We start from the raw sequence: 20869 nt of genomic DNA on the forward strand, positions 1-20869 counted from the left end.
GGGATGCACAGCGTGAGTGCAGACAGGGGCATAAGGTGGGTTGGACCACACTGGGCCAAGGAGTATGGACTGACTTCTCTAAGTAGTAGGGAGCCATGGGAGGCTTTTGAGGAAGAGAGTGATACGATTGGATGTGTGCCTAAAGAAGTTCACCAGGGCAAAGGTGCGAAGGATGAATTGGAACAGGGTTAGGCTGAGGGATGAGAAATCAGTGAAGGGACTATTGCAGCCACTGTAGTGATAACTGACTCAGGCAGGAATCACGGGCTGATGCTAAGTTCCTGGGCGAGAGGTTGTCAGCGAACAGGATATTCGCACAACCTCAAAGTATCATCCCTCAGGCTACACATCGATTACGGAGGGAAAGCCACCCTTAGGATGGAAGGTCTGGCTGATCTGCCTTAACCAAGCGGCCACTCAGCATCCTAGTGGGGGTCAAAGCCCCCTTGATGCACAGGGGAGAACGCGGCACCCTTTCCAAGACTTCTTGTTAAAAATGCACTGCCTGCATCTAATCCCAGCAAAACACCAGACAAACCCAAATTGAAGGATGTTCCACAAAATAACTGACGGTGCTCTTTAAAAAAAAAAAAAAAAATATATATATATATATATATATATATATATATATCGATTGATTTGAGAGAGAGACAGAAAGAAACATCGATTTGTTGTTCCATGTATTTATGCATTCATTAGCTGATTCTTGTAGGTACCCTGACCAGGGATTGAACCCACAGTCTTGGGTATTGGCACAACGCTATAACCAACTGAGCTACCTGGCCAGGGCCTGAGAGGGCTCTGTGACAGATGAAAAAGGCCTGGGGAGCTGTTCTTGAATTAGAAAGGCTACAGAGACAGGGAAGCAAATTGCCGTGTGGGGTTCTGGATGGGATCAGGGGTGGGGCAGGTTGTAGCCATGGAAGACATCACTGGGGCAGCCGGGGAAATCTGACCGTGAAGAGCATGTCAGATACCACTTTCGCATCCGCGCTGTATTTCCTGAGTGGATACTGGAAGGAGATTGTCTTTGCTCTTAGGAGACGCGTTAGGAGAGTGTTAGGGGTCAAGTGTCAACCCCGACTCTCATACGGTTCAACACGAAGGACAGATGATAGGTAAACAGAGAGAGGGAGAGACAGGGAGAAGACAGGTAGGTAGGTAGGTGGATGGATAAAGCATATGAGACAAACAGTTAACAGCTGGTAGCTCTGGGTGAAGAGTCACTGCGTGGGTGATGCACACACCGTTTCTGTAACCCTTCTGTAGCCCGTTGCAGCTGTCCAGGTGACTGATGGGGAAACCTGAATCAGCGTGGTGGTTGTGGGTGAGGAGGAGACAGAAGGAGAGAGACTTCGGAGGTGGACTTGATGGACTGGGGACAGGAGAACACACGGTCCCAGCTCCTGGCCTGGGTGTGTGTGTCAGTAGTGTTGCCTTTTGCTGACAGCAGAGCACTGGGGACAGGGTGCAAGCAGCCTCGGCCGAGGGGGATTTAGGGCCCTGGGGCACAGGGGTGCTCAGCAAAGGGTCAGGGTCTTCTTCACTGGCCACTCCTTCTAACTCTCCTTTGCTGATGCCTCTTCTCCTTGACCTTCATACATGGATGCCCTAGAGCCTAGCCCTGGTTTCCCTTCTGTTCTCTCCCCCGGCAACTCAGCCACTTGGCTTTCAATACTACCTGGAAAAATCAACATCTCCTGAGTTCATACCTCTGGCCTTGACTTCTCCCCTGGACTCTATCTAGTGCACCGGACAACTGACCTGTTCACTGGTGTGTATGGTAGTACCTCGAACGCAGCACAGCTTCTTCGCTTCACTCATTCGATGCGTGTTTATTAGCACCTACTGTGTGCCAGGCCCTGTCCTAGTACTGTAGAACCAGAGTGAAGAAGACAGGCAAGACCCACCCTCCCAGGGAGCTGTCGTTCCAGCGGAGGGAAGCTGCCAGAAAGCAAATGAAAAGCCAGATCAGAGATCGGTAACTGATTTTTGGAGAATTAAGACAGGAGCCCTGGCCGGGTAGCTCAGTGGGTTGGACTGTCATCCCATACACCAAAAGGTTGCGGTTTGATCCCTGGTCAGGGCACATATCTAAGTTTCAGGCTCGATCCCCGGTCAGGATGCTACGGGAGGCAACCAATCAACGTTTCTCTCTCACATCGATGTTTCTCTCTCTCTCCCCCACACTTCCTCTCTCTGTCAAAAATCAATAAAAACATATTCTCAGGTGAGGATTAAAAAAAGAGAGAGAGGAAACTGTGAGAGCAAGTGGCCAGGTGGACAGGGAGGGCCTCTGGGGTGGGGGGGCGACATTGTAGCTGAGATCTGAGTTCGGAGGCAGAAGGAGCGGCCAGTGCAGAGGCAACTGTGCTTATGGGGCATGTGGAGCAGGGGAGGAGGGGGAGGAGGAGGCTGGTGTGGAGGCCACCAGCACCCTGACCGCCCCCAACCCCACTTCTCCAGCAGTCTGCTGTATGCCACCGCTAGTCCGATGGCCCAGGCCCCAAATCCCGATTCCTTCCTTTCCTCACCCTTCGTATCCGATTATCAGCAGCTCTGGTCCAGGCTGCCTTCGAAGCACACCTCCAATCTGTCATCACGTCTCGCCTTCTCTGCCGTTACTCCCTGGCCACGCCCCTGCTGCCGATGGCTGGTACTATTGTCAGAGTCCTCTCCAGCTCTCCGGTTGAGGCCTGGCCCCTTTAGTCCTCCCCCCACCCCCACTCCCACCCCACAGCAGGTGGGGCCATCTTTTAAAACATTCATCAGATCTTGCCACTTCACTGCCGAATCCCACTGCCCTGCCCCCTCAGGCCCTGGGGAGCCCCGTGTAGTGAGAAGGGATACCACACCGGGACCAGACGCCTCCCTGGTGGGATTTTATACTAAATACTTGCTTTCTTGCTCTTAAACACGTGGGCGGTGGGGTGAGTGGAACTTCACTTTGTGACCTCCTTGATCAAAGGCAATCACCAGCGTCCACCTGGTGGCAGGGTCCCAAATTGCAGGCGGGAGGCCAAGGCCCAGGAAGAAGTAGCCAAATCCTAGATGCTAGAAACTCCTTGACATCCCTCTTGGGGCACCTCCTAGTTTGCAAAGCACACTCTCCCCTTACCTTCAACTTGCCTCTTCTGTCTTTAGACACTGGTGGTGAGAGCCGAAGCGCAGGACAGCACTGGGCGAAGCTCCGAGGAGAAAGTGGGCACTTCTTGGAGCGGCACCGGTCAGCGCTATCCCAGGCTTCCTCTGCAGCACCCCAGAGCGGACCTCGAAGTACCACCCCCCGAGCTTCCTCACTGCATCGCACTGCCCAAAGGGATGTTGTCCAGACTGCTTCCACACAACCTGACACCCCCCAAACTCCCTCTCCCTCCCAGATAGCCCAACAGGACAGCCCCAGAACCTCGTCCACCCAACAGGACACCTCCAGGCTCTCTTCCACACAGCGGAACACCCCCAGATCATCCTCTCCCTCAAGAATCGCCCAACGGGACAACCCCAGAACCTCGTCCACGCAGCGAAGCAATCCTCGAGTTTCCTCTTCCCCCAGAGCTGCCCAACAGGACCTCTCCAGAACCTCTTCGACACAACAGGACAACCCCAGAGGCTCCTCGCCCAACCGAACCGCCCAGAGAGAAAACTCTAGAACACCCTGTGCCCAGCGGGACAACCCCAGAGCCTCCTCTCCCAACCGAACCGCTCAGAGAGAAAACTCTAGAACACCCTGTGCCCAGCGGAACAACCCCAGAGCCTCCTCTCCCAACCGAACCGCTCAGAGAGAAAACTCTAGAACACCCTGTGCCCAGCGGGACAACCCCAGAAGCTCCTCGCCCAACCGAACCGCCCAGCGGGAGAACCCCAGAACCTCCTCTCTCAACCGAACCACCCAGAGGGAGAATTCCAGAACGTCCTGTGCCCAGCGGGACAACCCCAGAGCCTCCTCTCCCAACAGAGCTGCCCAGAGAGAAAACTCTAGAACACCCTGTGCCCAACGGAACAACCCCAGAAGTTCCTCTCCCAACCGAACCACCCAGCGGGAGAACTCCAGAGCTTCTTGTGTTCAGCAGAACACCCCCAGGACCTCTTCTACCCAGCGGGACAACCCACAATCTTCCTTTCGGCGGGACAACCCTGGAAGCTCCTCCCCCCGGTGTTGTACCCCGCAGAACAATCCTGGACCATCACCTTCCCATCGCTCCAGTCAACGGAACAATCCCAGGAATTCTTCTCCCCATCGTACTAACAAAGACATTCCCTGGGCCTCCTTTCCCCTCCGGCCAACCCAGAGTGACGGCCCGCGCACCTCTTCCCCATCTCGCTCCAAGCAAAGTGAGGTTCCCTGGGCATCCATTGCCCTTCGGCCAACCCAAGGTGACAGGCCTCAGACCTCATCGCCCTCCAGACCAGCTCAGCGTGACTCACCCCAGGCCTCCTCCGGCCCTGCCCAGCACAGTTCACCAACCCGGGCCACTGCCTCTTCCCACAACCCGGGTCACCACAGCTCCTCCCGGACTTCCTCGCCTCCATACCTCACTACCCGTGGGGCATCCCAAACCTCGTTCGAGTCCTCCCAGCCTCTGTGTGCTGTGTGCATCGGGCACCGGGATGCCCCCCGAGCCTCTTCCCCTCCTCGCTTTTTGCAACATGACCCATTCCCCTTCTTCCCTGACCCCCATGGTTCTGAGAGCGAATCAACCCACCACGAACCCCCTTATATCCCCCCGGCAGTGTGCATTGGACACCGGGATGCCCCTCGGGCCTCCTCACCCCCTCGCCACACCCAGTTTGACCCCTTCCCCTTCCTCCCAGACACGTCAGACGCTGAGAACCAGTCCCCCCAGCATGACCCTCCTCAGCTCCCCCCCCCTGTGTGCATTGGGTACCGAGATGCACCCCGGGCCTCCTCCCCACCTCGCCAGGCCCCTGAGCCCTCCCTCCTGTTCCAGGATTTCCCCCGGGCCAGCACCGAGAGCCTTGTCCCCTCCACAGACTCTCTGCATGAGCCTCCCCACTTCCCCGCCCCTGTGTGCATTGGACACCGAGACGCACCTTCCTTCTCATCCCCACCACGCCAGGCCCCCGAGCCCTCCCTCTTCTTTCAGGACCCCCCTGGGACTAGTATGGAGAGCCTGGCCCCCTCCACCGACTCTCTGCATGGCTCCCCAATGCTGCCCCCCCAGGTTTGCATCGGGCACCGGGATGCACCGAGAGCCTCCTCCCCACCCCGCCACCCACCCAGTGACTTAGCACACCTGGCACCCTCACCTCCGCCGGGTAGCTCAGGGGGCTCCCGGGGCTCAGCACCCCCTGGGGAGACCAGGCACAACTTGGAGAGGGAGGAGTACACCGTGCTGGCCGACCTGCCCCCGCCCAGGAGGCTGGCGCAGAGGGAGCCAGGGCCCCAGTGCAGCAACGGGGGCCGAACCCGCAGCCCTGGCCGCGCAGAGGTGGAGCGCCTATTCGGGCAAGAGCGCAGGTGAGCCCAGGGTGGGGTCAGCCAGGTGGGCTGGGGAGGAGGCTCAGCAGCAGGGCAGGTGGAAGGTTCAAAGGCTTAGGTTGCCAGATGGCAAGGGTTCAGACCCCCAACCTGCCACTTACTGGCTGTGGGACCTTGGGCAAGTCACTTCATCTCTCTCTCCCTGTGTTCTGAGTCTTTTTTCACGATGAAGTGATATTATGCATAGCCTCGTGGGTAAGAGAAAGACCAGGGTCTGGCTGGTGGGCTTCACATCCTGGGTCAAAGCCACTCCTCACCTTTGTGACCTGGTAAAGTGATTTAACCTACCTGAGCCTCAATTTCCGCATCTGTAAAATTAGAACATTAGGACAATAATTAAAATGAGGTTAAACTCTCAAACCCTTCATTTGGTCCAGAGTCACAGGTTTGTTTTATATTTTTCCCTCCTCATGTGACGGAGAAGAAAGTGCCTGTGATTTGTTTTCTGCCTTAACAAAGAAACGTCACGGGCACTCATGCCTTTCAGCAAACGGAGATGTCAATTTAAAACATGTGGCCAGAGCCGTTATTTTAATGAAGACAACTCAGAATCAGACTTTTTAGGGGTGAAAGGTTACTTCCCTGGGACTTGGCAACAACGCCTGAAGTGCAGGGATCCCACGAGTCTCCTTGGTCAGTGGCGCAGTTGGCACAGGCAGCTGACAACTCAGCAGGGCATCTGTTTCCCTGCAGCCGCAGGCGGGAGAGGTGTCCCCCCCACCCCCCAACTGGCTGAGATTTCTTTCTCCAGCAGTTCCAGCCTCAGGAGTTTTCAGTATCAGGCCTGGAATTCCATTAGTTAGGGTCAAGAGAATAACAAAAAAGTAGGACCAGAAGTCTCAGAACTTGTAGTGTACAATGAATTGTAGTGGATTTACCAAGACTAGGTTGTACAGCCATCCCCACAACCTAATTTTAGAATGTCTCTATCACCCTAAAAAGTGAGTGCTATTTTGCATCCAGAATTCTTCTCTCTGTTGTCGCTTAGGCAACATTTTCTCTTACACTAGAATCTGCATGAGAAACCTTTTCTGTTATTCTTCACATTTCCTCTCCAGCAAATTCAATCCATTTACCGCCCAGGGGGCAACGTTTATGGGCTCCACTACTAATATAATGCTTTCTTTGCCTTTAACAATTTTTTTTAATTTTATTTATTTTTAGATAGAGGGGAAGGGAGAGAAACATCAATGTGTTGTTGCTTCTCATGTGCCCCCGCTGGGTACCTGGCCCGCAACCCAGGCATGTGCCCTGACTGGGATTCGAACCGGCAACCCTTTGGTTCACAAGCCAGCACTCAATCTACTGAGCCACACCTGCTGGGGCTCTTTCTTTGCCTTTTTGTAAATTTAAAAAAACAAAAAAACACCAAATACTAATTTTTAGAGCAGTTTCAGGTTCATAGCATAACTGAATGGAAAGTAGAGAGAATTCCCATACAGGCTGTTTCCCCCCATGCACAGCCTCCCCTCACTACCCCCTCACCCCCCGACCCGAGGGGCACACTTGTTACAAACCACGAACCTAAACTGCCACATCATTGTCGCCTGAAGTCCACAGTTTACACTCGGGCTCACCCTTGCTGGTGTACGCTCTGTGGTTGGCACAGATGTGTAACGGCGTGTATCCACCACTGTGGTGGCGTACGGAACAGTTTCCCTGCCTAGAAACCCCCTTTGTCTTTGCCTTTCCGCGATGCCCATCTTTACTCAGACTTCAGTTTGCATGCTCTGACTTTATCTGATAACTCAGCGGGATGCTAAGGTCTTTAAACCAGTAGTTCTTTCTTTCTTTCTTTTTCTTGATCTTTTTTTTTCCTTACCAGAGTGACTTTTAGAGAGAGAAAGGTTTATCATAGAAGTCTGGAATTCATTTATATGTTTATTAGTCACTTAATTGTTTTTACACAGATACTTTATTCACTTATCTCTTTGAAATAGGTTATTTATCTTTTTCAGCTTTATTGACGTATAATTGATATGTAAAAATGGCATATATTTAATGTATATATTTTGGTGAAATAGATTATTTACCTTTCAACCGAGGTTTTATAACTCTACTGAATAATTGTCTCCTGTTGTATGGCACTTTTTCTAAGTAGAAAACCATTTGTCCTGTGGAAGTGAAATTTGAAGGCCTACTAAGTATCTGGAAGACTGAATGTGTGAGTGGGTGGCTATAGAGCTGCACTTTCATTTTCTCCCATCTTACTCAACGTGTATTTATTGAGCCTCTACTCTGTCCAAGCATTATACTGACTGAGCCTGGAAACTTCTCCTCAAAGGGCTATCACATTAAAGGATTAGGAATTTTGGCTTGATATCTTCATTTCCTCCCCCCTCCCCATGCCTTTGGGATCTCTTACAATCATATAAGCACTTCATTGTCTCTTGAATTCAAAAGAGCCTTCATGGAATTTGCTTGACTCGACAGCTTTGTCCTTTAATACTCTGTGGAGATGGAAGAGCCCATCTGAGCTTCCAAAGGAAAGTGATTTCCTTTGTCACCCTTGGTGAAGCCACGGCGGCCGGCCGGCAGGAACAGGTGGCCTGAGGACGCTATTGCTTCAGTGTCAGAAAGGCTGGGTCTCCATTGGCGTCTTAGATTCTACCTGAGTCCTTCGTTCCTGCTTCTCAATTCCACATGGAGGGGGGACTTCTCAGGAGGAACTGAGCAAGTTGTAGTGTGTGTGGAAAGTGCACTCACTTGAGAGAGAACGCCCGTGTGCCTCGCTACCCACACGGAGACTGCCCCACCACAGCTGTGCTGCCCTCCCCACCGAGTCGCACTTGGGGCTTCTGCTTCGCAGAGGCTGCTACACCCTGGTTCTGGGGGAAACGCCCTCTAAGGCCTCAGATCTCACAGAGCAGGGAAGCTCTCCCACTTCAAATGAGATTAAGAATTGAACCTGATTAGGCAGCCCTCAACCTTAGAAACATTTATTTACTGCAGTGGGAAGCTTGGGTTCCTTTTGAGTCGGCTGTTAAGAACTGCTAAAAGCTCCAGTTACTTCATGGACCTGGTTCTAATGACATTGGTAAAAGCCGTAGACAACAACAGACCCCCAAGCCCATAATTTATCTACTCCCCAAGCCTCTGTCGTGTTCCAGCATAGCTCCCAAGCTGGGGCAGATTGCCCAGCACAGCCCCCTCTCAGACCTGAGTAGGGGTTCCTCTTACTTCCCTCATTGCTGGCTCGGCCAAGGCTCAGAACCAGGCTGCTTTTTTCAGGCTTCTTCCGGTTCAGTTCAGCCACCAGAGATACAGCTCCATTTGTCTGTTTATTTATTTTATTTTATTTTTAAAGATTTGATTGATTTATTTTTAGAGAGAGGGGAAGGAAGGGAGAAAGAAACATCAATGTGTGGTTGCCTCTTGTGCGCCTCCTACTAGGGACCTGGCCTGCCACCCAGGCATGTGCCCTGACTGGGAATCAAACCGGCGACCCTTTGGTTCGCAGGCCGGCTCAATCCACTGAGCCACACCAGCCGGGGCATTTGTCAGTTTAGATGGAGTCGGACTCTCAGACCCTGTGCACTAGATATTCAGGGCAATGGGCAGGTCTTTTGTTTTGACCCCTTACATGTGTTTGGTGTTCTTATGTGCAACAGAGATGTCGTGTTAAGTATTAATAACCATGGCTTCCAATGATTAAGTGAAACTACTAAGTAGAACTAGGGACTTTTTACAGCTGAGAGGTTATCTTTGTTAGATGTGGCAGCAATGCCTGAAAGCCTGGTGTCTCAGAAATGCCACTTTAGGGACAGTTGACGTTGGCCTTCCTGGAGCTGTGCAGGAAGAGAGAACATTTCTTCGTTCTGATCTTGCTGGGCTTTGTTACCAACAGCTGGGACGGCCCACAGTTTTCACGGCCAGGTGCGGGAGCCCTGTTAGTTACGACCAAGGGGGGAAAAGATGGGCCTGGGAAGTCCAAACTTACCGTGTGGACAGAAAGATGGCAGAAAGAACAGACTATGGGGACGTGTAGCATCCCACATCTCCCATCTCCGTCTCATGGGCTGTGGGAGATGACAGGAGGAGGGGCGAGTGCTTGGCACCTGGAGCACACGGAGCGCTCAACCAATGCTCGCCATCCTGATCACATGTGCAGTGCCTGGTGACTGGCAGGTGCTCAACAAATCTTAGTTCCCACAAAGTCCAGTCTAACCTTTGTCTGGGGCTGAGAGGCGGGCTGCTGGCTGGGTGGCATTCGGAAACAGGAAGTGCTGAGTGAGGCAGCCAAGGCTGACCCCTGCCTCTGCTCATCCCTTTTCCTGTTTAATCCCAACAACAGCCCCACGAGGCAGGTAGAGTGGTGCTGACCACCACCATTTTTCAGATGGAGATACTGAGGCCCCGAGAGGTCATCCCCCCGTAGGGCCCTGAGCTGCGGGTCTCTGGATCTCCCATCTCCTCCCATGGGGGCGGGAGTAGAGGAGGTGGGTGCTGGGAGGGGGACAGTCCCAAAGGCCCTCAGAGGGGCGGCTGCATTTGCTCATAGGAAGTCCGAGGCACCGGGGGCCTTCCAGGCCCGGGACGAGGGGCGGTCACAGCGGCCCGGCCAAGGTCAGAGCCAGCTTCTCCGAAGACAGTCCAGCCCTGCCCTCAGCAGGGAGGTGAGCACTGCCAGCTTGCCCCGGGCCCTGTACCCCAAGGGGCAAGCCACTGCTTTTCCCTCCCCCAGGTGCCAGGTAGGGGTCCTGGGAAGGGAGGTCCTTTATGAAAGGGTCAGAGTCTCAGTCATGGGTGTCTAGCTTTCCCCTCTCCCAAAGAGCCCGCACTTCTTGGCAAAAATTGAGATGGACCCCAAATTAGTCCTTTGAAGATGGCCCTTCTGTACTGTTTCCTTCCTTCGTTAGGTAGCTGCTCTCTTGAGTTTTCGGGGAAAGCCTTGGACAGAGCAGTCTGGCACTAAGGGCTGTCTCTTCCAAGGTGGGGGTTTCTATTTGTAAAGAAACTCTTAGAGGGCGAGGTCTGAGCCAGGGGAATGGAGTACTGGCAGTGGAAACTCGTGCACCTGATAGCCCAGGTTGGAGTCGATATCTCGGGGGAGGGGGAAGCTGGGAAAGTGGGCAGCTCTTTGCAGGTCTCTTTCTGGAACTGAGGCGGTGGGGGGGGGCGCGGTGAGAGGGAAGAGCAGGTGACCCCAGGGAGGGAGTGCAGAGGCTCTAGGTACCTTTTGACCTGCTTTAGACCAGGCTGCTGTGAGGAGGCAGCTTGCCTCTCCCTGAGGCCTGGCTAAGACCCTAGTTTCCTGTGCTCCTCAACGGAGTCCACCCAGCCAGGGTTCTGGAGCCTCACCCACCCCCTCACCTCATCCTCAGGTAACCACACCCCACGCGAAGCAGGCAGAACCAGCCCGGAGGAGCCGAGCAGAGCCCCCTCCTCCCAGGAGCCCCCAGAGGCGACCTGAGGGGGACCGGCGGCTCCAGGGGTCCTCACCGCCCCCCAGGACATCAGCCAGGACCTCTGAGAGGCAGCCGCGAACAGAGAAACGTGCGGAGAGTGGCCGGGCAGGCCCAAGACAGCCTCTGGGTGGGTGGCGGAGTCAGGAGGAGCTGCCAGGGCCCCGGTGCCCTCACAGACACCCGGAGAGAGGCTGGAGCAGCCAGGAGGAGGGCCCAGGCCTGGGGGGCTGGCAGGAACTTGGGGAGCCCAGCCTCAGGGCTGCCGGAGCTCCAGAGGGAACATGGAGGGGTGCGCTCAGGGAGTCTGAGGAGAGCTGGGGGCAGCTGGGTGGCCCCCCGTGCTACAGGGGGCAGTCACAGACCTGGGAGGAGCCCCCCAGTAATGGGCTGCAGAAGGCCCCCGACAGGCCAGCTCAGAGGGGCTGGGGCAGCCTGCAGCAGCTGTTCAGTCCTCCTCACCAGCCTGTGGGCCTCCCAGAGAACTCCAGGGAAGGCCCAGCAGAGTTTTCGAATTCCTGGAGGCCTGAGGCAGCTGCTGCTATGGGCCGGGGAACCGAGGGAGTCTGCGCACACTTGCATGGCCCAGAGAGGCGACTCGAGCTTGACTGGAGGGACTTGGTGAGCCTTCTTGGGTTACCCAGAGAGGGGGCCTGGGCCCGCACAGAGGAGCCAACGCTTGCTTCCCGTCTTCCAAGACTGGATTTGGAAGGCCTCCTGGAGCTCCTGCAGGCCCAGCTGCCCCCAAAGGACCCAGCTGGACACTGGGGTGGCCCAGCCGCAGCTTCAGGGCCAGAGCTGGGTTCCCCAGGCACAAAGGATGCCCTTGAACGAGAGAGACAGAGCCAACCTGAAGGAGGGGCAGAGGCCACCCTAGTCAATGGACACAGCCCCGGGCAATGGCCCCAGAGCTTGGCCCAGCCACCCAGCCCTGCCTGCATCTCCACCCAGTGGCCAAAGACCAAAGTGACAAGCGGACCAGAGACCTCAACGATGGCTGGTCTTGAGGAGCCAGACCAGCTGGGGAGTAGGGTTCCTGCAGAGGGCCCCAGCTCATCAGAGTGGGAGGTAAGTCAGTCTCCCCTCTGAGGGGCAGCCTCACCCCAGACAAGGGTCCTTAGGCCTCCTTCAGGCTCCTGCACAGCCTCCAAAACTCAGCCCCAACCCTCCCTCCTGACCAAAACCTCTCCCAACCGCCAAAACAGACATCAGTGATAATGACCAGCACTTCTGTGAGAACTTACTATGCTCTGAGCCCTGGTCAGAGTATCTTATGGGTATTTTGCTCATTTAATTTCCATAGCAACCTTATGAGAAAAGCACTGTTAATTTACATATAAGGAAACTGAGACAGAGAGATTAAGCCACTTGCCTAAGATTCCATGGCTAGTCAGGGCTGGGGCAGGGGTGGACCCCAGGTCTGCTCAGTGCACACCACCCTGAGGTCTCAGCAAGATGCCGTGGCCAGGGCCGCCTCCTCTCCTGGCCCCATGACACCTGGTTTGTGTTGCCTTCGTGGTTCCTACCTGACCTTGGCTGGGACCACGGCCAGTCTGGTCGTGTCCCCTCCCCACGCTGGATTCCAGGCTCCTCACAGTCCAGGACAGCGTCTCTGCCCTGTCTCTGGTCCTTACCAGGCACAGCGAACAGGTTGCATATGCTCATTGGGTTGAGCTGGCTGCTGAGACAGGCTGCTTAAATGAGGACCCATGTGCAAAGTAAGCTCCACGCCTGAAATATAGTGGATGCTCCAAGCCCCTTCCCTGCCTTCTTGGCCCAGGGCAGGGTCACAGAGTCTGTGGTGCCCTGGTGCTGTCTGGAGCATTTTATGTGAAGGTGATGAGTGGGGAGGTCCTGAAGGCCAGAGCCCTGCAGCTGCTTCAGCCCCCGGGAATACGGCACGTGGGTTTGGACACTGACCAACTCCTTTCCTGACAGGTACCCCTGGGGTGATGCGAGGCTCCTCCTCGTTCATCTGACCCAGAGGGTTTGTGTGTGCCAGGCCCTGGTCTGGGAGCTTTACACGCTATGCCATGTCCAAGGCTCAGACCGTTAGACATTTGCCAGGGGTCACACCTGTATAAGTCGTGAGAAGAGAGATCACAGTGTAGGCTCCAAAGCCCAGGCTTTTACCCCTCCTTGTTGTGAGGCCTCAGAGCCCACGGCAGGACTTGGGAGCTCCCACCCCTGAATTTGTTCATCCATTTGTCCTCTAACCGACTCAATGTACAGATACCAGAGATACAGGGAGAAGCCAGCTAGGTTCTGCCCTCAGGACAAAAGTGAGATTTGGGGGTCCCTGCACAAGAAGCTGCTGTCAGGCTTGTTGGGGAGGCAGGTGGATCACAGGCAGCTCGGGGAGGGTGCGATGCTGTGTCCCGGTGGGCTCTGGGATGCCGGGTCCCAGGGAAGATGGAGGGCAGAGAGATTCTTCAGCTAGAGTTACTCTACCGTGAGGCTCAGGGGCCCCTGGGGTCTAGGAGATGGTGCCTGGGGAGGGGTAGGAGCAGCATGTGCTTAAGGGCATTTCCACAGATGACAACAGGAGCATTCACCAGGTCTTGCTGGGGCTCCAGCTGCTCACCCTCTGTGAAAATCCTTGGCACGGCATTCAAGGCCTCCTGACTTCCTTCCACCCCAGATTTGCCCTCTAGTTGTGCTGAGTGGGCTGCAGAGCTCTGCGAGCACATCTCCCTGCCTTTGTGCATGCCGTTCCCATTGTCCAGGATGCTCTTCCTTTCCCTCTTCACTCACTGAACACCTGTTCCTTGTTCACATCTTAGATCAGGTGCCCTGGTCTGAGATGTGTCCCCCAGGTTGGTGGTGTCTCCCTTCTGGGCTTGGTGCTTCTGCTAGCCTTTATCTGCTCATACTTGGTTGTCATTTCCCATAAGAAACATGAGCTCATGGGGGCAGGAACTACGCCTGCTTTATCTCTGTACTGATGGCCCCTGGCCCAGGGCTACACACAGTGGAGGAGCTCAGCTCCATGGATGGTTGTTTGGTGAATACATTGGAAGCTTAAGTGTGTGTAAGAAACTGATAAAAGGTGGGTGGGTCAATGGGTAGATGATGGATAAATCACCGATGATGGATGTGTGAATGGGTGATGGATAGGGGTTATATGCTGGACAAATAATCAGTAGACGTTGGATGGATGACAGATGGGTAGATAGATAGATAGATGCATGGTGATGAATGGAACAGATAGTGAATGTTGGATAGATGGGTGTTGCTTAGATAATGGATGGAGTGATGGGGGGATGGATGGATGGATGGATGTTGCATGGGCAGGTAAATGTGGAGTATGGATGATGGATGGGGAAGGAGTGGTGGAAGGACAGGTAGATGGGTGGTGGATGAATGGATATTGGATGGATTGAGGAAGGGTGCATGGATGTCAGATGGAGGGGGAGAGGATGGATGTATAAATGGGATAATGGATGTTGGGCAGATGAGTGGGTGGATAAGGTAGGATGGACGTTGGATGGTGGCATGGATACATGGATCTATTGACGTTGGATCTTGGATGCATGATGAATGGATGGATAAGAAGGTAGACAGATGGATGGAAGCTGGGGAATAACCTGGACTAAGCTATGTTCTTTCTTATCTCCAGTTCCAACCAGAGGAGGCTGAGGAGGCAGCAGCAAGAGGAGGCCAAGACTCACTGACCGACCAGAGGCGGGCAGACTCGGTAGTTGGGTCTTGGGTGTGGGCACATGCAGAGGGGAGGGGAAGAGACGGGAAATCAGATTGAATGTGGGCTGAGGTCTTTAGATGAGCTCTGGGGTCATCCAGACCAAGGTGGGCTCTGCAATGGGGTCGGCCATGTGCATGGCGGGGCCTTGAGAAGAGGGGCTCAGGTGGAGCTGGATAGCAGAGCCGCCTTCTTCTGGCTTGGGGACCTGGGTGGTTGGACAATCCTGAGGTCAGAGCCCAGGGCTCTGCTTTTAACTTGCAAGAATGCCCTGGAAAGGTAAGCTAGAATGCCTCCGTGGGGCAAATAGCAGTTTGGCCCCAATGGTCCCTGTAGACAAGGTCCTTCTGGTTCTGGAGGGCTGGCCGGGCTGGGAGAAAGGGTAGAGCTTCCAGGAGCTAGGGCCAGAGAAGCATTGACAGGGACCAAGAAAGTGCCAGGCAGCTGGGGCTGGAGGTCTCCAGGCTCCTCGGGCCGGACAGATGTGTGCAGGGGGTGGGGCCCACTGAGGCCGCTCTGAGGCCTGGCTACAGCTGGAATGCATTGCTTTGTCCTGTCCCTCCCCCTGACCTGCCAAACAAACTGTTCTTCTCACCCTCAGCCTCCTGAGAGGTGAAGTCAGAGCTCAGGGCCCGGGGCAGCGGGGGAAGGAAACAGGCTGCTTGGGGCTATGCTTTCCTCACCCTGCTGTTCTGCTGTCCCCTGCACCGTCTCCTGAGAAGCTCCATGGGGTGTCTGTCTGGCAGCCTGGAGCCCCAACCCTGACTCTGCTGCTACTCAGAGCTGGGGGGACTCTGCCCATCCCCCCTCACTGTGCATATGAGAAAACAAGGGCAGGCATGTTGTCCCAGGTCACACAGTTGGTGGCTGAACTCAAACTAGAACAGGGGCTCAGGACCCCCATCCCACACTCTCCCTGCTCCCCTTGGCTACTGCCTGGCCCTGCCCTGATTCCTTGCATGGCCATGCAAAGCAGTAGCTGCAGCGTTCAGAGCTCTTGGTAGGCCAGTTTTCCCATGGGAACTGGGAGGGGACAGGGGACTGGTCACTGAAGGTACTCCAGCTCTCACAGGGGCTCTGGCAACTTTGCGCTTCCTCTTTTGGGGTTATTTCTTCATATTTCCTGGGGCCAGAGTTTTGTGAACAAAGAGGAAATAGCAATACAGGGGTCCCCTCTAGTCTCCACGAAATGGGCCCATCCCAGCAACAAGGGAAGCCTCTCAGTCCTCCCCCAGGCAGCCTGGACAGTTGATAACAGCCTCCGTCATTTTCTCACATACACTTAGCGAGCGCCTTCTGCATGCCTGGGTGTGGGCATAGGTGGGTCAGAGCAACGGTATGGAGGTCACAGCCTCGTGGGCAGGGCTGTGATGGGGGACTTGGTGGCAAGGTGGGGCAGCCTTTCCCCGAAGCGCCCCAGGACCTGTGCTTTGGTGCTTCGTGTTCTGCCTCCAGCGACACTCCAGATTCCGGAGGGCTGGGACGCCGGGGCTCTGTCTGACTTCTGCCTGCTCTGTGACTTCTGGCAAATGCCTCTGCTTCACTGGGGCCTGTTTCCTCCAAAGGGGGCACGTTTGGGGGCTCTGCCCAGGACGGGAGGACAGGTGGCTGTAGGAGTCTGCGATTCCTTCCTTTCACAAAGCTGAGGAGAATAGGCAGATAAGAGACTTGGGACTGAGGGGGTGGGGCTTGTGTGACCCTTTGGCTCCAGATGGCTCTTGCCGTGGGGAAGAGGGTCCCACATCGTTAGATATTTCAAAAGAATTTAGAAATATGTAGTTGACAGGTTAAATCTCTTCATTATTTAACATTGGGACTGAATGCAAAATAACCTGAAAACCCTACATGGGCTGAACATGTATCTGAGGCCTGCACTCCCCTCCTGCTGGCCACCTGGGGTTCAGCGTCGGGGCGGCGAAGTGCAGGCCCCTGGGTGCTGGGCCCTAGGAGCCCTGTCAGGCAAACACCATGTCACGTGAAAAAGGTAACAAGCTCTGTTCTCGGCAGTCCTGGGAGAAGAGGAAAGGGGAACCCTGGGCCTTTGAGGTGGGCATGGCAGAACGGGCAGGGGAGGCTGTAGTCACCCCCACCCCACTAAAGGGACCTGGGGGCCAACACTGGACCCTGTTTGACAGGCAGACAAGAGGCCAGCGGAGGGCAAGGCTGGGAGCCCACTCAAGGGCCGACTGGTGACCTCATGGCGGATGCCCGGGGACCGGCCCACGCTGTTCAATCCGTTCCTGCTGTCCCTGGGGGTCCTCAGTTGGCGAAGGGTAGGCTGGCTCCAGTGGGGTGGGAGGGATGAGGGTGGGGAGGGGGGAGGAGAGGGAGGAGGTTGGTATTAGTCAAGAAGAGAGGTAGAGGCTGAGAGGGGGGGATCCGGGGCCCCCACAGTAGAAAGGAGATAACGGCAGAGTCCTGAGCTCCCCAGCGCCCGTGCAAGTGAGTGGGATTGCTCACTTCCCAGGTGACGGGTGACTGAACAGTCTTCACAGCCAAAAGCTCCCAGTCGGCAATGGGGCCAAGGAGAGCCAGGTTGGGGGCGGGGGGTGGGAGAGGAAGGAGGGCCCTGTGAGGGGCTCTGGGATTGCAAAGTGTGTCTCAGCCCTGGGCCTGAGCCAGTTTCACAAACATCTGGCATTACGTAACCCATCCCCTGCCCAGAGAGGGCTGTAAACACTCAGGCCTCTGGTTCGGGGTTTCCTCAAGGGTAGGGAGGGGAGGCGGCTGTGACTTGCTTCCCCCTGCCCCCTTCACTGCTGGAGAGAAGGGGGCTGGCTCCTGGGGTCTCTTCTCTCGGCAACAGGCTGACTCTCAGCCTCTTACTGGCTCTGGGTCCAGCACTAGGCTGGAGACAGTATACCCATTTTACAAATGAAGGGACGAAGGCTCAGGGAGGTGAGGTGACTTGCCTGAGGTCAGCAAGCTAGGGTTTAGAGGAGCTGGCCTCTCGGTAATTCTCCTCGTTCCTAGATGAGAGAGGCTGCAGCTGAACTCATGGAGCCTCAGTCGCCGCATCTGTGTAATGGAGAGAAATCCGTGGAGACACTCAGGGCCCCAGGGAGGGCTCAGGGAGATGAGGATGCACAGAGGTGTGTTGGGGCCAGGCGTGTCCAAATACTAACTTTCCCATCCACCTCCTAATTCCCTCTTTGCTGCCTTTTGGAAATCAAGGCAAGAGGATGTTGAGAAAAATGTAGTTACCCAGGCAAGAACTACCTTATCGGACTACCTTACCAACATGAAGCAGGTTTGGCAGGAGGGGGCAGGTTAAGTCCCCAGTGGAGAGAAACGGGGAAAGGACTCTGGGATAATGACGCTGCTGCTGCTGACCAGCATTTACCTGGATTTTGCCCATGTTTTTAGTACTAATTCCCATGTATGACACGCATCCTTATTTTTCCCTCAAAAACTTGGGCAAAAAGTGTGCATTATACATGGGAAAGTACGGCATTGTGCACCTACTATGTGCTCAGCTGTGTTCAGTGCACGGTGGGCCTCTTTGCTTTAAAATCACAACTCCAGATCACACAAGAGGTAGAGTGGTGACGTAAACCCTGCTCTGGCTGACCTCATGCCCTGCCCCTGCCTCTGTGCATCTGGGTCTCCCTGAGCCCTCCCTGCAGGCCTGAGAGTCTCCACAGATTTTCTCCGTGAGACAGATGTGGCAGCTGAGGCCTGGCGAGTTTGCAGCGCTTCTCTCATCTGGGAATGCGGACAGTCAGGGGCTGGGGGACAGATCTGCCAGTGGAGCCTCCCAGGCAGTTACTTAAAGCAGCTTCAAACATCTCTTGATTGGATAGTGAAATTAGTCCAAGGTCAAGAGCCAGGGAACCTGGGCTTGAGTTCTGTCTCTGCACTGACTTGTGGGGCTTTGGGCCATTGTCTCCCTTCTGCGAGCCTCACATTGTTATCCTCGGTAGAAGAACAGTTTAGGACTGAATGACCCCCAAATTTGGGGGCCTATTTAACAACTCACTCCTGGGTCCCTGAGCCTGTGCCGCCTCTGTCCTACCAGGGCAAGGGGTGGTAAGGTAGGCATTCCTTCATTTGTGCCTTCGTTCATTTGACCACCGTTTGTTAAGGACCTACTGCGGGCCGAGGCTCTGAGACCAAAACGCTCCATCCCTACCCACAAGGAGCTCATAGTTTGGTGACAACACTGACATGTGACAGGTTAGAACGCAGTGGGGCTATCACGTTAGTGGGGGAATGGACAGACGCAGGGGGCATTAGACAAGGACATTGTAACTCTGTGCTGGGGGCACTTTGGTTTCCTTTGGACTGAGACTTGAAGAGCGAGGAGGGATTTTCCCAGCAAACATTTAGAGGGAGGGGAGGGAAAGAGGGAGTGTGTGTGTGTGTGTGTGTGTGTGTGTGTGTGTGTGTGTGTTGGGGGTGAGGGGCACCGAGGCCAGGAAAGGAAGTGTCCCAGACACATGGAGAACAACATGTGCAATCGCATCCAAGGTACACAGGACCCGGCTCGTTCTGGGAACTCCAGCCGCCCAGAGTTGTATACCAGCATGTAAAATGAGTGTGGGTGACGGCGGAGGACAGCAGGCAGGGGCCAGATTACGATGGAGGCAGACTGCTTGGAACAAGCACGCAGAGTTGATCCATTTCCTCGGGAGAGTTGGACTTTGAGCAGGGGAGCAGTCTGGTCACCGGGCTGAGGGCACTAGAAGTGGAGTCCCAGGGGCCGGGAAACCTGTAAGGAGGCCCTCAGACACCCAGGTCACTGGGCAAGGCACTCATGGTTGATGATGTCTCCTGTTTGTTCAGAATCAGACACTGCCAAAAGGCCAGTGTCTAGGGGAAGATGAGCTTGTCGCTGGCCGTGTTTCTCAGGGTGGAGGAGAGACTCCTGGTGGGAAAACCGGGAAAGAACGTCAGCTCCCTGGGCCTCCATTTCATTATTTGTGAAATGGCCATACTAATTATAATTATGATGGCAATAATTTTTGACCCCCAAACTGAGATGGCAGAATAATTGGAATGGTAATTATTCCAAGCTCCCCTGCCTTTCTACCAAAGGGTACCTAAATTAACACAATTCTTTTTTTAAATTTTTAAAAAAGATTTTATTTACTTATAGACAGAGAAGAAGAGGGGGAGAAAGAGAGGGAAAGAAACATCAATGCGTGGTTGCCTCTCATGTGCCCCCAACTGGGGACCTGGCCCGAAACCCAGGCACGTGCCCTGACTGGGATTTGAACCAGCGACCCTTTGGTTCACAGGCCAGCACTCAGTCCACTGAGGCACACCAGCCAGGGCTTTTTTTTTTTTAAGTGGTGGCATCACACCACCCAACTTACTTTTATTTCATTATTTATTTTTTAATACTCACCTGAGGGTATGTTTATTGATTTTAGAGAGAGGGGAGAGGGGGGGAACACGACAATTTCTGCCTTATAGCGACCCCATGAGACAAGAGCATTATCCCATTTAACAGAGGGTGAAGTTGAGGCAGAGAGGTTACCGGTAAGAACCTTGCTTAAGGTTTGAATCACAATGCCACACAAGCTACTACATGCATTTAGCAACAAATTCCACCAAAGGGCCCTCCTCTACATCAGGGCTCAGAAGAGCTCCCGCTGGCAAAGGGCCTCTTAAAAACTGCCAAATGCTCTAGGAACGTGAGAACCGGGTATACACCCACACACAAGAACCCAAAACGAGGTTCTTAAGCCTAGAAAGACCCGCTTATAGGAGGGGGTATTTACAGAAGGCCCACTTTGGGCGAAGACTACGTTCCACGAGTGCCGTTTCTTCTTACTGTGTGACCTTGAGGAAGTCGGCTCACCTCTCTGAGCCTCTGTTTTCTCATTTGTAAAATGGGGACAAAGACACTTTCCTGTTAAGTCTGTAGTAAGGACGAGAGTCGATTACACTGGTAACAAGCAGGGCTCCGGGGGTGGGCTGAATTGTTAGTTTTGGGAGCTTTGCCCACGTCCCCATCAAACCCTGGTGTCCGCAGGTTCGCTGTTGGGGCGGGGAGCTGTAGCCGAAGTGACGTGAGGGCCACACCCCACGTTGCAGCGCGATGGCTGGAGTCACCTGCACGCTAACAGTTCCTTCCGCCTAGTGCAGAGGAGAGCACCCGCCCCCACCCTAACCCCCACCCGCTGGCCCTGCCCGCCGAGGACCAGCCCTCCCTCCCGCGACTGTCCCGTAGAGGCAGGTCCCGCCCCCAGGTCCGTTCCACGCTCCTATTGGCCTGCCCACGGTCCAGCCGCTGTTTGTCCTGGCTTCCCCGCCGCC

At 54.8% G+C, this 20869-nt stretch overlaps 1 protein-coding gene across 1 annotated transcript in view; it reads left to right on the plus strand.

Moving 5' to 3' along the window:
• Positions 1 to 20869, plus strand: part of TRIOBP (TRIO and F-actin binding protein) — a 52353-nt gene that overhangs the window by 8728 nt on the left and 22756 nt on the right. Inside the window, exons 5-9 of the mRNA XM_045187003.2 lie at positions 3145 to 5479; positions 10002 to 10116; positions 10825 to 11973; positions 14525 to 14602; positions 16741 to 16878. Coding sequence (XP_045042938.2) covers positions 3145 to 5479; positions 10002 to 10116; positions 10825 to 11973; positions 14525 to 14602; positions 16741 to 16878 — 3815 coding nt within the window. The remainder of the gene's footprint in view (positions 1 to 3144; positions 5480 to 10001; positions 10117 to 10824; positions 11974 to 14524; positions 14603 to 16740; positions 16879 to 20869) is intronic.

This window comes from Desmodus rotundus, chromosome 3 (assembly GCF_022682495.2).
Source record: "Desmodus rotundus isolate HL8 chromosome 3, HLdesRot8A.1, whole genome shotgun sequence".
Classification (NCBI taxonomy): domain Eukaryota; kingdom Metazoa; phylum Chordata; class Mammalia; order Chiroptera; family Phyllostomidae; genus Desmodus; species Desmodus rotundus.